Source organism: Salmo trutta, chromosome 26 (genome assembly GCF_901001165.1).
Source record: "Salmo trutta chromosome 26, fSalTru1.1, whole genome shotgun sequence".
In the NCBI taxonomy this organism is placed as follows: Eukaryota; Metazoa; Chordata; class Actinopteri; order Salmoniformes; family Salmonidae; genus Salmo; species Salmo trutta.
In genome coordinates this window covers 27,749,139-27,765,394 of record NC_042982.1, presented here as the reverse complement: position 1 = coordinate 27,765,394, position 16,256 = coordinate 27,749,139, and the positions used below count along the sequence as shown (strand labels likewise).

At 44.3% G+C, this 16,256-nt stretch overlaps 1 protein-coding gene across 1 annotated transcript in view; it reads left to right on the top strand.

Moving 5' to 3' along the window:
- The window catches only part of LOC115163574 (unconventional myosin-XVIIIa-like), a 176,906-nt gene extending 161,176 nt beyond the window's left edge, over positions 1 to 15,730 (top strand). The window contains 7 exon segments of the mRNA XM_029715568.1: positions 415 to 552; positions 1,461 to 1,646; positions 1,880 to 2,019; positions 2,901 to 2,945; positions 9,094 to 9,213; positions 10,339 to 11,904; positions 13,200 to 15,730. Coding sequence (XP_029571428.1) covers positions 415 to 552; positions 1,461 to 1,646; positions 1,880 to 2,019; positions 2,901 to 2,945; positions 9,094 to 9,213; positions 10,339 to 11,896 — 2,187 coding nt within the window. The 3' untranslated portion in view covers positions 11,897 to 11,904; positions 13,200 to 15,730.
- The last annotated feature ends 526 nt before the right edge of the window (positions 15,731 to 16,256 follow it).

Below are 16,256 nucleotides of genomic sequence, written 5' to 3'. Positions count from 1 at the left end.
CTCCCCAAATACAGGTGTGCCAAGCTTGTAGCGTCATACCAAGAAACCTCAAGGCTGTAATCGCTGCCAAAGGTGCTTCAGCTAAGTACTGAGTAAAGGGTCTGAATACTTCTGAAATATGATACTTCATTAGATTGTTTTGCAAAAAAAATCTAAACCTATTTTTGCTTTGTCATTATGGGGTGTTGTGTGTCGAGTGATGAGAAAAAAATACCAATTCAATCAATTTTAGAATAAGGCTGTAACGTAACAAAATGTGGAAAAAGTCAAGGGGTCTGAATACTTCCGAATGCACTGTAAATACTGTATATACATAATATACTGTATGATATCAGTTTGTTGCTGCTACAGTATGTTGTTCATTCTAAAACGCTGCCTTGTGTGTATGTTCCTAATCGTGTGTTTCACTCTTAGCTCTCGGCACTGCAGAGCCAGCTGGAGTTCCAGGAGACTTCTATGGTGGAGAAGTCTCTGGTCAGCAGGCAGGAGGCCAAGATCCGAGAGATGGAGACCAAGATGGAGTTTGAGAAGACGCAGGTCAAACGCTTGGAGGTGAGAGCAGTCAGGGGGGCTGAGGGGCATTCTAGAGGAGGAGTGTTGGTTTTTGCCTGGCGGCCTACCCAGTGTGTGTGTGTGTGTGTGGGGGGGGGGGTGTCATTGCTGAAGAATTGCCCAGGGGATGAATGGGCAACTTTTTGGGGAGCAAATGAAAACCATTTCCTCAAGATGATTGACTCCCACTACCTCCACCCACCTCTGTTATACCATGCAAGTTTTTCCCCCTCAGTGCTGGGTTCAGCCTCACATAACCTTCTTCTAGCTCGGACTGTTAGCATATCACAGTTAGTTAGAACATCTGCTCGGACTAGCTCATATTCTATTCACCCCACAATATAATTTGTTATTCTGTCAGTTTCAAATTACATTCTGCGACAAACGTTTACGTGAAGGATAAAGGTTACTGTTCGCACACAGATTTTTAATCAATTTTCTGCCCCTCTGACAAATGCATCTTTGCTCATTTTGGCAACTTTTAGACTTGTAATTACCAGCAATGTGCAGACAGCAGACACACTGCTTTAACTCTCTCAGATAATTCCTATCTTTCAATGTTCTGCACTGGCTGGAATAATAGAAAGACTGGCTAAGCATTGTTCAGCTTTGGGAAAGATGCATCCAGAGTTATAAGGGGTTTTAAGGTCATATTTAGCCATGTCTTTTTGCTACCGATGGCATTTGAAACCACTATTTAATGAGTAGGCCAAGTTTCTTGCCCTTATTTGGGGAAATATCTCAAGGCAAGGAAGTGTAGGTTTTTCCTCACCTGAATCCCCTTTTAGATATGGAGTATCTCTCATAGCTGCATGCATGATAAGGTCTCTGACCTGTGCCAGATACTGTATAGGCTGTCAGTGCAGTGGTTCTTCTAACACGGTCCCTGTCTGCTGTTGGTCATTCAGAGCCTGGTGGCCCGTCTGAAGGAGAACCTTGAGAAGCTAACAGAGGAGCGGGATCACCGCAGCACCAGCGAGACCCGGGAGAAGGAGCAGAACAAGCGGCTCCAGAGACAGATCAGAGATATCAAGGAGGAGATGGGAGAGCTGGCCAAGAAGGAGGGAGAGGCCAGCCGCAAGAAACATGAGCTGGTAAGACCCAAAGTCACAAATGTGTCGAGGGGACTGGGACACTGTACAGACTGCCTTTTTACAGTGGGGCACTTTGAAGATATTAAATAACGGCTGCAATTCCCATCAACCTTGCATTGTTCTGGAGTATTAGACATTCAGGGAAATGAGACCGACAAAGAGACTTCAGAACTGGTCAGATGTAGATGTAATGCTGGGACCTTAGCTTAGATTTTCTCACTCTCTTCCAACAGGAAATGGATATTGAAAGCTTGGAGGCAGCCAATCAGAGCCTGCAAGCAGACCTTAAACTAGCCTTCAAGAGGATTGGTGACCTCCAGGCTGCCATTGAAGATGAGATGGAGAGTGACGACAACGAGGACCTCATCAACAGGTATAGCTGTCTATTTAGTGCCCGAACATATATTCACTTAATATAATTGCTGAATTTACCTCATGTCCTCTCATGACAGCAAGTGTCAGCTAGTGAGCACACACTCAGCATAGAGAGTAGCTACTGTTACACAGTTAAACTGTAGATAAACTCTGCAGCAGAGGGAAATTGAGAGAGAATGACCCAGTCAGGATGGATGTTCCATTGAAAGAGGCTTTGGATAAAGCGATCAGAGAACTCTCCCCAGACTCTGTCATTTCTTATTCACACACTCTGAAAGATTTATGCCCTGAAAACTGCTGGGCTTAATTTTCTGGCATTTTTTTTATTGAAATATTACTCCTGTATTTGATGAGATAGGCGGCTAGCTAAAGCTACGTTAGTGAAATCGAGTTCTGTCTCCTCATGTTCCTTATTTATTTACTCGCTCTGTGCTCCCTCCAAGCCTTGTTTGTTTGTTTGTTTATTTGTTTGTTTACTAGTGCAGTCCCGGGTAGAAGGCCTTTCTTCACTCTCTTCCTCCCAGCAGTAAATAGCTCTGTGGGTCAGGTAACAGGATGTGGATCAGGATGATGTGGGGTGCAATAGGCAGCGGTTGAATCACTCCCACTGGGAGGAATTATCTTTAATAGAACCACAGGGTCATCATCATAGAATTAGGGATTAAAATACTTCATAGGATCTCTATGGTCATCATCATCAGCCATGATATCCACAATGATTTAGGATGTAGATCCTTCAAGCATTAGCCTATTCATCACGTTCTTTTGGTTTACTTGGACTGTACCTACCAACTTCCTGTCTCTCTTTTCTTTTGTTTGTTTTGTGTTTGTATTCTTTGTTTCTTTCTGTCTCTGTCTGTCATCCTTCATCATGACCAGTTTACAAGACATGGTGACAAAGTATCAGAAAAGAAGGAACAAAACGTGAGGAACTTGAGCTCATGTTTGACATTGTTTGTTTTAACCGCTATTTTGGAATAGTCTGTTGCCCTTCACTGGAAAAGATGCAATATCAAGCAGCAAATCTATTGTCAATGTTCAAGCCATCTCATATAAATTCAAGTTTAGGACTTATGACGTAGTTCATATGTCACTGAATAAGGACTGAACTATGGGATACCATTCAACAAACAAGCTCAGTGATAGTGCATCGTTATTCCAGGGCTCAGCTATTCCCCCATAAGCTAATTTGCTCCGCTCTTCACTGCATGACGCCACATGCTGAACTGCATGAATGCCATTGACAACATGCTTTTCTAAACCAAGCATGAAACATCCCTTCCCCAGAGTGTCTGTGTGGTTATTCATCCAGTAACCCCTTCAACTGAGGGTAACACATAATACCTAACAGGTGTAGTAAGCATCCATTGCTGGGTAAGTGTGTTGCCCCTCTGGTCAGTCCTTGTGGTGTCCCCCAGGGCTCAGTTCTTGGACCTCTGGGGTTCTGTCGCGCACCACTGTGCCACTGTGCCTTGTTTGAACAGCGTTATGTGCCCAGCGGCCACCCCCTGCTCTCAGGGCCTACTGAATATTTCAGAGCCTTGCTCTGGGGTGGATGTGAGACGTGACTGTCTGCCTCTGACGACGGAAAGATGAAGGGTGTGTTCTTCATCTTTCTTTCACACTCACTATATAATGCAGGACCCTCAAATGTCTTACAAAAAGCTCTTTGCTAGTCTGGGAAGTGGCTCACACGTAGTGTTAACCTCTGGCTCTGGGCCATTTCAGTCCCATGTCAATGTTCCCTTACAGTAGTCACTGACGTTTCTGCTGTTAAACCCTTGTTAAGCAGTATTGTGTAAAGTGCTGCATTTTGTTAAAGCAGAAAGGGTTCTGAATGTTAAAGGTAGACTCAGCGATATGACGTAGATGGAGAAAGTAAACAGCATAGTGGGTCATTTTCCGCAACAACTAAGAGCGTTGAAGCGTGAGGTTAAACTTCTCCTCTGTTTTGGTCCTGTGGATGCCACACTGTGAACAGCATGTGGTAAACCCGTGCACATCACTGTATGTGACTGTCTGAGAGCGAAGTCTTGCATCTCACTCATCTCATTATCTGTGGTGCTGCTCGTGGTAACGTCATTTCGCTACCTTTAATGATGGACTTGTACATTACAGTAGAGCAGGTATTCCCAAACCCCCAGGGGTACTCGCAATGCCGTCGGGGGTCCGCAAAATAAAAATGTGCATTTTTTTCTTTCTTTTTTTTAACGTTTTTTTTTCCTTCACATTTTCAAACAGTCCATTTATATTTTTCAACGGGGCTATACATTTGGAGGAGTTTTTTTCTCACCTGAGTAGCATCGTTTCACTGCCAAAAATAAAATTAAACCATCTAGTGTTCAGCGAAATATCAACACAATGTCAAATACAGGTAGCCTATTCAAATAATTAACATCCAATCACATTAACCGTTACTGTCTCGTGGGAATTCCACTAACGGTCCGTATGTAGCCAAACGTAGCTGCTGCTCATGTTGGTATCTGTACTGATGGCGCAAAAGCCATGACAGAGAGACATAGTGGAGTGGTAACGCACGTTCAAGCAGTTGCTCCCGACGCCACTTGGGTACACTGCAGCATCCAGCGAGAGGCTCTTGCTACCAAGGGAATGGTAACTCTTGCTGCCAAGGGAATGGTCACATTTTAACTTTGTTAAAGCATGGCCCCTGAACTCGTGTATTTTCTGCACTATACAATGATATGGGCAGCGACCATGTAACGCTTTTACAACATACAGAAGTGCGCTGGTTATCAAGGAGCAAAGTATTGACCCTTTTTTTTTCATTTTTGAGAGACGAGCTTAAAGTTTTCATTACTGACCATTTTTACTTGTCTGACCGCTTGCATGATGACGAGTTTCTCACACGACTGGCCTATCTGGGTGATGTTATTTCTTGCCTGAATGATTTGAATCGAGGATTACCGGAACTTTTCGCAACTATATTCAATGTGTGGGACAAAATTGAGGCTATGATTAAGAAGTTGGAGCTCTTCTCTGTCTGCATCAACAAGGACAACACACAGGTCTTTCCATCATTGTATGATTTTTTTGTGAGCAAATGAACTCAAGCTCACGGACAATGTCAGATGTGATATAGCGAAGCACCTGAGTGAGTTGGGTGCCCAATTGCGCAGGTACTTTCCCCAAACGGATGACGCAAACTGGATTCATCCTTTCATGCCCTGCCTCCAGTCCACTTACCGATATCTGAACAAGAGAGCCTCATCAAAATTGCAACAAGCGGTTCTGTGAAAATTGAGTTGAATCAGAAGCCACTGCCAGATTTCTGGATTGGGCTGCGCTCAGAGTATCCTGCCTTGGCAAATCTCGCTGTTAAGACACTGATGCCCTTTGCAACCACGTACCTATGTGAGAGTGGATTCTCGGCCCTCACTAGCATGAAAACTAAATACAGGCAGACTGTATGTGGAAAATTATTTCAGACTGAGACTCTCTCCAATACAACCCAACATTGCAGTTATGTGCATCCTTTCAAGCACACCCTTCTCATTAACCTGTGGTGAAATATTCACAATTTTGGATTAACAAAAGGTTTTATATGTAAGATGGTTAAATAAAGAGCAAAATTATTGTTATTATATTATTATTTGTGGCCTGGTCCTATAAGATCTTTTTATCACTTCCCACGAGCCGGGTTGTGACAAAAACTCACACTCGTTCTTATGTTTAATAAATGTATTGTATAGTGTGCGTGTGGCAGGCTTACAATGATGGCAAAAAACAATATTTGAGAGTGCGCTTACCCTGGTGCTAGAGGGGGTACGCAGCTTAGTTGTTGAACGTTTGAAGGGGTACGGGTCTATAAAAAGTTTAGGAACCACTGCAGTAGAGAATACAGTGTTGGGAAGTTCATGTAACCTAGGTATTAATTGGATGGGAGACCCCAGCTGTTCTTTCCAGGGTTTTTGTTATTGAATCATAATAACCATGTACTTTGTTTTTTAGCACTAGGCAGTAATAGTAATATGGCATTAATAGCTACTGATTTGATAAACGTTTTGTTGGATGGGCACGTACATAATACATAGGAGTAATGGGAGACTATTGATTGACACAGAATTGCGTTATTTCAATGCGCTATGCTTTAATTTCTGTTTTCAAATAGATTGGAAATGTAATCCATGTCTGTCGTTGTTTGATCACGAAACAGGCAGCAAGTCATTTTAGACTACATGAACAACATCAGGATGAAATCATTTTCCTGTCGCTTTAACAAAACAAACCTGCGTCACAATCTCCCCTTTTTAATCTGGTATTGGAGATCACAGCAATTCTCCCAGCGTATGTGTCTTAATAGGTTTTGAAGTGATGCGTATGCCTGGCTGGCTGGGTTGAACCCCCATAGGGAGCTGCTGTCTAGGCTGAGCTGCCTAATAAAAGCCCCAATATTCTGGGAATCAACACCCAGGGACACCAAGGAGGAGCAGGGCAGAGGGAGCAGAAGAGGGTCCATAGGAGCTAATGATGAATGTAATAGTGTGTAACAGAGATGTACAACCACTGGAGGCAGATTGTCACAGACAATTAATGTCTCCCTCCACACGCTGTGTTTGTTTGCCTCCCCTGGGCCCTCGGCACGGCTTAACTAATGGTATGGCGGTCAAGGATATAAATTGTGTGTGACACCATGTGTGAAGCGCTCGATTAAAAAGGGCCCGTCGTCCCGTCGGTATTGTTTTGGCCCTGGCCTGGGGTGGGAAGGCCTCTGATCTGAATACATCGCCTCCATTTACCCACTGGCTCCTCCTCGGACAAAATGCACAAGGGGAAAGAGATGCACATCCTTCAAGTCATCAAAAAACCCATTTGAATCTCAACAGGATTGTACCTGTATAAATGAATAAAAAAATGAGTGCTTAAGGAAATTCTCTCCATGAAGTAATGGAATTATGACTATTTTGTAGAGAGGGTTTCGACATTGATTTTGCATAATGATAGCTAATGTAATTTTGCCCTGGGGAACGCAAGCTATGTCATCAAGGTCAAGATAAAAAAATACCAGCCTTTTTTTATTTCTTCAAAGCAACATCAGTGCTCTTAGTATTCCTGGAGCGGCTATAGTTCTTTAAAGCAGTATGTTGCCAGATAAGTGAACGGATAAAAGACAAATCTTAAGGGGCTGGGGAGGTGTTGACTCGCAAAGCCCAACAAACACACAAATCCAAGTGTTTGGTTTTTTTCTCTGAGGACACGATCAGAGTAAACAGCTGTGGAATTGTCTGCTCCGGTTAGCTAACATTAGCTCCTTTTTCCCAGGGCTCCTTCACTCTTTGTTTACTCCCCTTATTGACAAGGCCTCTGTGCCATAGACAGCCAGCCGCTCACTCACAATAACAATTCTCACTGCCGTTCCCCACATTGCAGGCCATGCCTGGCCTATTAGACAAAGTTGATTACAGCCTCCCTCCTAGAGAAATGCTTTTATCTCGACTCCCAACCCTTCCCTTCTTAACACTGTGTCACGACCTGGCCAGTATAAGGGTTAATTGTTATTGTAGTTTGGTCAGGACATGGCAGAGGGTATTTGTTTTATGTGGTTCAGGGTGGTGTTTTTCTAGAAGGGCATTTGATTTAAGTATTCCGGGGTTTGTTGGGCACTGTCTGATATTCATGTATTCTATGTTTAGTCTAGTGAGTCTGTTTCTATGGTTGGTTAATTGGGGTTGGGACTCTCAATTGAAGGCAGGTGTTGTCTATTTGCCTTTGATTGAGAGTCCCATATATTAGGGTGTGTTTGTCATTTGTGGGAGATTGTTTCTTGTCTAGCGTATGTGAGCCTGAGAAGACTGTCTATATCGTGAGTTCGTTTTGTTATTTTGTATGTTCATTTTGAGTTTAATAAATGTTCAAGATGAGCCAACACAATCCTGCTGCATATTGGTCCTCCTTTTCCGACGATGATTTCGCCATATCGTCTGACGACGACGAAATCCCTGACACACTGCCATCTTAGTGCCTAGCATTTGAAGTTATTGTACAGTTTAAAACAGAGTGGGCTAGTTATGACCAAACCCATAATTAAATAGTTTCTTCAGCGATCAGGGGAGGCTCTTGTATCTCTGCCTCATAATGATTTTAATTGTAGCTACTGTATGTGCTGGTGGGCCAGATTATGTGCTGAAAAACTGATTTGCCTAGTTAAATAAAAATAAAAAGTGTTGAAAAACCTATTTTCTTTCTCTACTCCACAGCAAGACAATAGGTTTTTAAAAGCAGATGTGGGTATTTTGACCCCCCCCACCCCCAAGCCATGTCTCAGTTTTATTATTAAGCTGTAACACCTTAATTTCGCAGCACCACATGAGTGTTGGGCTCTGACAGCACTTAATGAGTGTCATGCTCTTTTCAACTGTGGCAAATTTCTAACAACCCTCCATTTCTCCTCACGCTTCGCAGTAGGCTGTCGACGCTGTAATGATAATTTAGAGAGAAAACAGCTCAACAACCGAACTGTGCACCAAATCATTTTATCAAGAGCTCAACTGCAATTTTGGGAGACTGTGGAGGGAATAGATAAGTGAGAGAGATGAAAGTGAAAATCTCTCCATTATGTGCCCTCTCTTCAGTTTCCACTTCATCCCATTCCTGGTCTCTCTCCTTGTGCTCTGTCTTAACTCGAGTGGCTTTGGATCAGAGGGAATGGAATTTAGCCCTCTTTGGGCAACACACAGTGCCCCATTTCCAGCTAACCACAGGGCCACAGTGATAACACTCCTAACAGTGACAACAAGTGTGGGGGGGTGTTTCCTAGGTCTTCTAGGATCTAGTGCATGTGGTTTTCTGCGGTCTTCTCTTCCAAAGTAATAGATGTGGTCCTCCTCGGGTGCCTCACTAACACTTCCAATACAGACTCTTTCTCTCCCTGTCTTTTTCTCCATCATTCTCTCCTCAACTTCACTCCATCTCTCTCACCCCTCCCTCCATCTCCTCTCTCTCTTCCTCTTTATACCTTTTTTCTATCACTCTCTTTCAGCTCTTCCCCACCTCTCTATTCTCTACTCCTCTCTTCTCCCACTGACGGTGTGTTTTGTCCCTCCCCTCCACACAGTGAGGGAGACTCATCTGACTCGGAGGTGGAAGACCGTGTGGACGGGGTCAAGTCCTGGCTGTCCAAAAACAAAGGCTTGACCAAGAACCTCTCAGATGACGGCAGCCTCAAGAGCTCCAGGTCAGTATGGCACCTCCATCCCCCTGGGTCCTATCTTCACCACTACCAAACACCCACACGCACACATTCCCCCTGCTTACAAAGCAGACTAAATTGATTTTAGTATCCAGTCACCCCCTATCAGGATTTTACGTGGTCCAGCCTAGCACTTAGCCTCCAATGCAGATAAAACGATTGGAAGGAAACACTTGGCTAGACATAGGGGGTGTTATTATTATTATTACTGGTGTTTCCTTCATTCTCTTTGTCTTTTATTGTCACTGCATTGATGACAGCCGCCTCCCTGGCAGATGTATCGACATGCCCGGATGCCAGCTGGCATGCATACCTACACCCCCCTCTCCCCCTCACTTCCTCTCTCCCGTTCTCCCCTCTCCCTGAGATTAATGGATGTATCTGCCAGCTGATAGCTTCGGTTGCCCTAGATTTGTCTCCTTACCAGAATATTTAACTGTCCCAACCCCCACCCCCCCTTCAGCCGCTCACAACTTTGAACAACTTTTAAGAGTTTTTAAATCTCTCTTAACTGTGTCTCCACAGACACCCTCTCTTTCTTCAGAAGAGCTCAGTTCCTTGATCCCAACTCTGTGTGTTGGTTAAGACGTGCACACACACACACACACAATTGGGAAGTGTGTGTCCAGCACTCTTGCTGAATCACTCAACATATTTCACCACAATGAGCTGCTTGACTAGAATTCTGTGTAACATTTACATACAACAAATTCAAATGCATACCCCATACTAAACTATTTAAATACCATGACTTTGATTTTGTATAAAGGAATTGATTAGGACAAGACAGCACATGTTGTTTGATGTCTTGTTTTTGTTGTGTCCATCTTGCGTTGTGAATCCAAATAGGCATTCTCTACCCTACAGTCATTTGAATCATTGTTCTATCTACTTGTCTTTACTTTCTTCCTGCTGAATTCAATCTGTTGCTCATCCAATTCCTGTTTTAAGTATCATTCATCTCTCTCCTTTAAGTTTGTAATTCCATCTATCATTCTTTCTCTTTCTCTTACTCCTCTTCCACTTCCTCCATATACATCAACATTTCTCTGTCCTACCACTCCTCCCTCTCTCTCTCTCTCCCCCTTCCTGCCTCCATCCTCTGTCTAGATTTGCCGTAAACGTAGATGCAGAGGAAGGGAAAGAGTGGAAAGAGGGTAAGGAATGGAAAGAGGGCAAAGAGAAAGAGGTAGATCAGAGCAGGCCAGTGTCTGTGATGAGTTCCCTGAGCTACAGGAAGCGCTCCAACATCAATGACTCCATCGGAGGTAAAGGGGACGACAGCTCCCTCTTCAGTTCCCTCAAGAAGGACCAGGAGTCCCAGGAGTCTATCTCCTCCTTCCGTAAAGCCAAGCCCAAAGGCTCCTTACCCCAGGATGACTCCTACTCAGTCAGCTCCAGCTCCTGGAGGAAGTCCCAGACTGGGAACGATGATGACCGTGGCTCGGTTATCTCCCAGGCCTACACTGAAGCCACCAGCAGGGCTAGGAAGGGCATGGACAGCCGCTGGGGAGACTTCGACAAAGAGTCCACCGTGTCCTCCATGGCCCCCAGCCGGGCCTCCGTCGCCACCACGCGCCGTGGCCTGAGCCCAGACGACACCATGCCCAGTCCCCTGAGCCGCCGCAGCAGCACCTCCGCACACCGTATGGACGAGTCATATGGAAGAAGTGGTCGCAGCCCCAGCAGCCCCTCTCTCAGTCGCCGTTCTGGGGGCAGGAGCCCTGGCAGTGTGAGCCGTGCTGACTCACGCATATCTGACTTCCGCAGCTGCCGCCTCAGCGAGTTTGATGACATGGAGGACGGGCACAGCGTGGTCTTCACCGAGCGCACCTCGGCCTACAGCCCCCACTCCTCCATGGGACGCAGCCTGTCCATGCCCCCACCATGCGCCCGCTCCTCCTACAGAGATGATGACGAGCTCCCTGACACCTCGGACGTCAAGCCGGCCACCGTCGGCCACCGCAACTACCTGGACCCCGACCTGGAGAAGGCCATCAACGAGGTGCTCAACTTCAAACCCATCAAGTTCAAACGCACCAGCCTGGAAGACTCAGAGGCCGAGGCAGGGAGGAAAGAGGGTGATACAGAGGATGACGGGAAGGGTGTGCTTAGTGTCAGGGGGAGAGGCGACCTGGAGGTGGACAGCGGGAGCAGCACCAGCAGTCTGAGAAGGTCCGCGTCGGCTGTGGACTGTAGGAGGTCCTCGAGCAACATGAGCAGCCACAGTCGCAGCCACAGTCGCAGCCACAGTCGCAGCCACAGTCGCAGCCACAGCCGCAGCAACAGCGGCAAGAAGAGCCAAGGTAAGAAGAAGAGGAGGAGCCACCGCTCCGAGTCAGACAGCTCCAATAATGACCGCCGCAGCAAGAAGGGCAGCTCCAAGAGGAAGGGCAAGAAGTCCAAAAAGGAGTCTTCTTCCTCATCCTCGGATTCAGAGTCTGACTCAGAGTCTGGCTCCAGTTCAGGTGCCTCCACCGTCTCCTATAAAAGCACCAACAGCGTGAAAAGAGCCCCTGGCCGCCAGGCCTCTAGCCCAGAGGGGGAGAGGGAGACGGGGACGCCTGCTGAGGGGCAGCCCCCTCCTAACAAGAAGGAGGAGAAGAATAGGAAGAAGAAAGTGGACAACCTGATGATGAAATATCTGTACAGACCGGACAGTGACTGAGGCTGGCAGTAGGTGTTGCCTGGTGTGGACTGTCTACTGCATGGTGTGATGATGCTAACCACAGAGAGAGAGGTTCCTCAGTCAATCCTCTTCTGCTGAGTCTCACATTCAGCGGACCCCCCTTTTATAATCTAACCCAAATATCCAGTCACCTTTTGAAAACATCAGTTGTGTTATGAATGATACATCACTTTGACTTAATTGACTTATTCCTGTTAGGGCTTCAACATTTCTGTAGAAATTTAGAATTTCACTTGGTTCATCTCAAGACATTTTTGTTTTTTAATTACACTCCATCCCTAAATACTAATTGAAGTAATTGAGGTCCTTAATTCACAGAAGCTCATCTGAAGCAATTACAATTTACATCTCTTCAATTGCAGTTGTGACATTGCTTTGTACTGCTGTAATTCCGTTATGGTATTTTTGGGGAAAAGAGAGAGAGAGAAAGGTATAAGCGTGTTGTGGATGCATTACAATGTCGATTAGCCTAGCAGCAGGGATGTTAGAGCTGAGGAAAAGGCTAAGCTCACGTGGATGTAACCATAGTGCTGCTCACTAATTCTCCACCCAAACATCAGCCTGATTTATGGCGCCGGAAATAAGAAAATACCAGGTGTCGTCAATTACGACGGCCGCCATAGATTTCCCCCTCCAATCCCCTTAACTCTGGGCGTAATTAGACCCACTGCATCGATTTACACAAGCAGCAAGTACATTTAAGATGCACGATTGACAGTAATTAACCCTAGGTTTGCATAATTTACGTGGGCTTGAATGTTAAATCAGGTTGAAACACGCAGTAGGCAGGTAGAATATCTAAAGACAGAGAGAGGGTACTTCAGAGTTGCTCTACTGACGGAAGATTTGATCTATTGTTTAGAAGCCATTAGAGTGAAAAAAAGGTTCACTGGTGTTTTGTTTAAACTGAATGGTATTTGATTGTCCTACACTTGTGAGGCCAGGCAGTGGGTGTGCCTACACTGTAGGTGTGCCATTGTTCTGTTTTTGGAGAGGAAGCCACAGTGCATAGCAGATTCATTCAACCGCAAACCAGAACTATACTCCATCACATGCTCTCTGTTGAAAAAGTAGACTTTTATGGTGTCTAAAACTGTAGTTTTAGAACTAGAGCTACGGTAGTATGCATCCGTCCATGTGTTTGTGCACATTTAGTTGGTTGAAGCACAATATGTCTAACATTACATAAAAGGTCAGAACATTTGATCAATGCTTGGTAATGATCATGCCCCACTGTGTAACTATCTTCTGGACCTGTCTTTGATTCTTTCTCTCCCTCCAGTCCTCCTAGCCGAAGACGGTTCTGCTTTGACAAATCTGATGAAGAAGAGGAAGAAAAGAAAGAAGGGGGTGCATCCCGAGGGTCCTACCGCTCCAGAAACACACGGGGCAGCTACCTGAACAACAATGACAGTGAAGACAAGCCCTCTGAGACAACATAGTTCACACACACACACACCAGCCAACACACCCTGCATGTTGAGAGGGCCCCAGTGGTGCTGTTATCACACACAACCAATCTACTGTTCTTCTAACCCTGCAACATGGCAATGATACTATTACTATCATTATTATTCTACTGTTACAAAGCAGCTTGCATTGCTAAGGTCTAGAGAAGGTGCCATAGTACATCAGTGTACAGTACACAACACTAATGGTTTCTCTCACTCTCCACTCCACTGGGCCAACCATCTCTTAGTGTATTTCACCAGTCACATGTGACAATGTCTCCATCTTGGATCTCGGCCCCTCCAGTTGAACAGCATCTCCATTAATAATGGCTTGTCTCTCCTGTCTCTCCTGTCTCTGCTGGCTGCATGAGGACAGCTGCTGCTTGGCTGGCGCCATCGTCTCCTACTTCCTAGACTCTGTCATCGTCATCATGGTTGTAACTGAGCCAAAGAACTAGCTCTGTTCCCTTGTGTTTTATCACTGCATCGGGGACCAGAAAGAAAAAAATCTAACAAAAAAAGACAGAGGAAATAAGTACCAAAAAAGCCTTTGTTTCAAGTAGATGTGTACACTGTGTTATTGCTTATCAAGTATATGTGTACACTGTGTTATTGCTTATCTGAGTCCTGGTAAAAAGACCAGAGTTTATTTTTGGGAGAAGTGCCGTTGATATACAGAACATAGGGTCCTCTACAGCTGTGCTTAGATTCTGGCTGCAGCGCAGCGCCGCGCCACCCCCCTGAAAGAAGACGCTTTCATCGGCTCATCTGCTTCTTTTATATTGCTTGTTTTAGCAGGAGAATAATGTTTCCTAACAGGAAGACAACAGAAGAGAGTTGCAGCACCAAACTGCTTTGTGATGAAAGTTTAACCCTTCTCTTCTTTTTTTCCATCTTTTTGTTTTGATGTTTGAAAGAAGATAATTTGTTTTCGAGAGTCCTGCCATCAAGAAAATGAATTTCCAGGAGGTTGGAGCGTAGCATACCCTATGAAATGCCTTGCCTTTTATTTCAACTTGAATTGAACTAAGTACTTTGCAGAAATGCTTTTGGGGTGAGAGTCTTTGGCTCAGCTGTTTTTTTTCTTCTCTCTTGTCGTTGTGGTTGTTGTTGTTCTCGTGCTTTTCACTTGTTTTTTCTCTCCATTTGATGTTTGCTTTTCAAAGGGAAGATATTGAACACCATGCTTTATGGTGGTTTGCCTTTAGTTTATATCTCCTTCAACACCCATATGTTTTCTTTTTCTGATAAACCATACTGGATTACACATGGATTACACATTCAACCCGCATGTTAAATCCTCCTGTCTTGCATCACCACTCTGTAAACTGGATATAATGCATTCAAATCCTTTTCAGTGTCTCTGAAGCCTATTTGTCATGTAGGATTCATCAGTATTCTGTCCTGAACCAATGCTACTGTTCATAACAGAGCAGCAGTTTAACCAGGAAGATATTAAAGACCCATGCTTTTACGGTTGCTTGGTGTTACATTGAACCCTTCGGCTGTCTCTTTAGTATTTATGAATTAGCGTTAATGAATTAAGCAGGCCTGCCAAAATGTGTATTATCCACCTGTACATGGCAAGTGGGGCTGAAAGGATTTTGATGATACTTTGCGTGAAGGGAGAAGTTTGGTACGTTTGTATTATACATGCTTTTTAAAGACACACCTATCACCTTTTTCCTCTATGCCAGGTTTTCCCAAACTCGGTCTTGGGGCCTGCTAGGGTGTACGTTTTGGTTTGTGTCCTAGCACTACACAGCTGATTCAAATAATCAAAGCTTGATGATGAGTTGCTTATTTGAATCAGCTGTGTAGTGCTAGGACACAAACCAAAACGTGCACCTAGGGGGGCACCAGGACCAGGTTTGGGAAACCCTGCTCTATGCAGTCAACATGAGTTTTAAAAGGAATTGTAAAATGTTTTATGATCTCCTTTTATGATACTCTTAAACCTGAGTCATCATAAAAACACCAGGCAAAATAAAGAAATGAGCCAACATGACATTGCTGACTGTACACATTAATATTTATATAAATATCTGTACTGATTCATGCTAGCTTTCAAAATATTATATTTTTATTTTCGTTATTGAACAAAATGACCACTTATTATGAGTAATTTTGCATTACAGTTTAATATATTGTAAATAAATGATGACTCAGACTGTAATTTTATTTTCTCTGTGGGTTTTTGTTTGACATTTTCTGCATTGGTGTTTCAGCCTCCAAGCTCCTATCTGTCTTTTCAGACTTAAATATGCACATTAGGAAATAGTCTCCCACTTAACATTTCTGGAGGGCATACTGGGGTATTTTTTTGTATGAAAGGCAAATAAAAATTAATTCTGTTCTCTGATGCATCCACTGTTTTTTTTTCTACAGATTTGAGAAATGTCAACAGTATCACTGACCCTAGGGCTAGTAACCGAAAGGTTGCAAGTTCAAATCCCAGAGCTGACAAGGTACAAATCTGTCGTTCTGCCCCTGAACTGTTCCTAGGCCGTCATTGAAAATAAGAATTTGTTCTTAACTGACTTGCCTAGTTAAATAAAGGTCCAATAAAACCCTGACTCTGAGGCCTTTCAAATCAGGAACACAAGTTCAATTGACTTTGGCCTTTATCTTGTTTCCAAATAAATATTTTCCCTCTCTTGTGTATGTTTTGATGGCAAATGATTTTCAGAGCGAAGAGAAATGGATTACCAAGCATAGTGCTTTCTTCTTCATCATCTTCAACAGAACAGCTATTAGCAGGGAAACCGTGGTTACTGTGTGGGAGACGCCACAACCACCATGGTAAATGCCATCAGTTTCCAGCATTATGTTAGCATTAGACCTACTGTACCTAACTATAGGGGCAAGGTGCAGCTGATAGCCGAGTA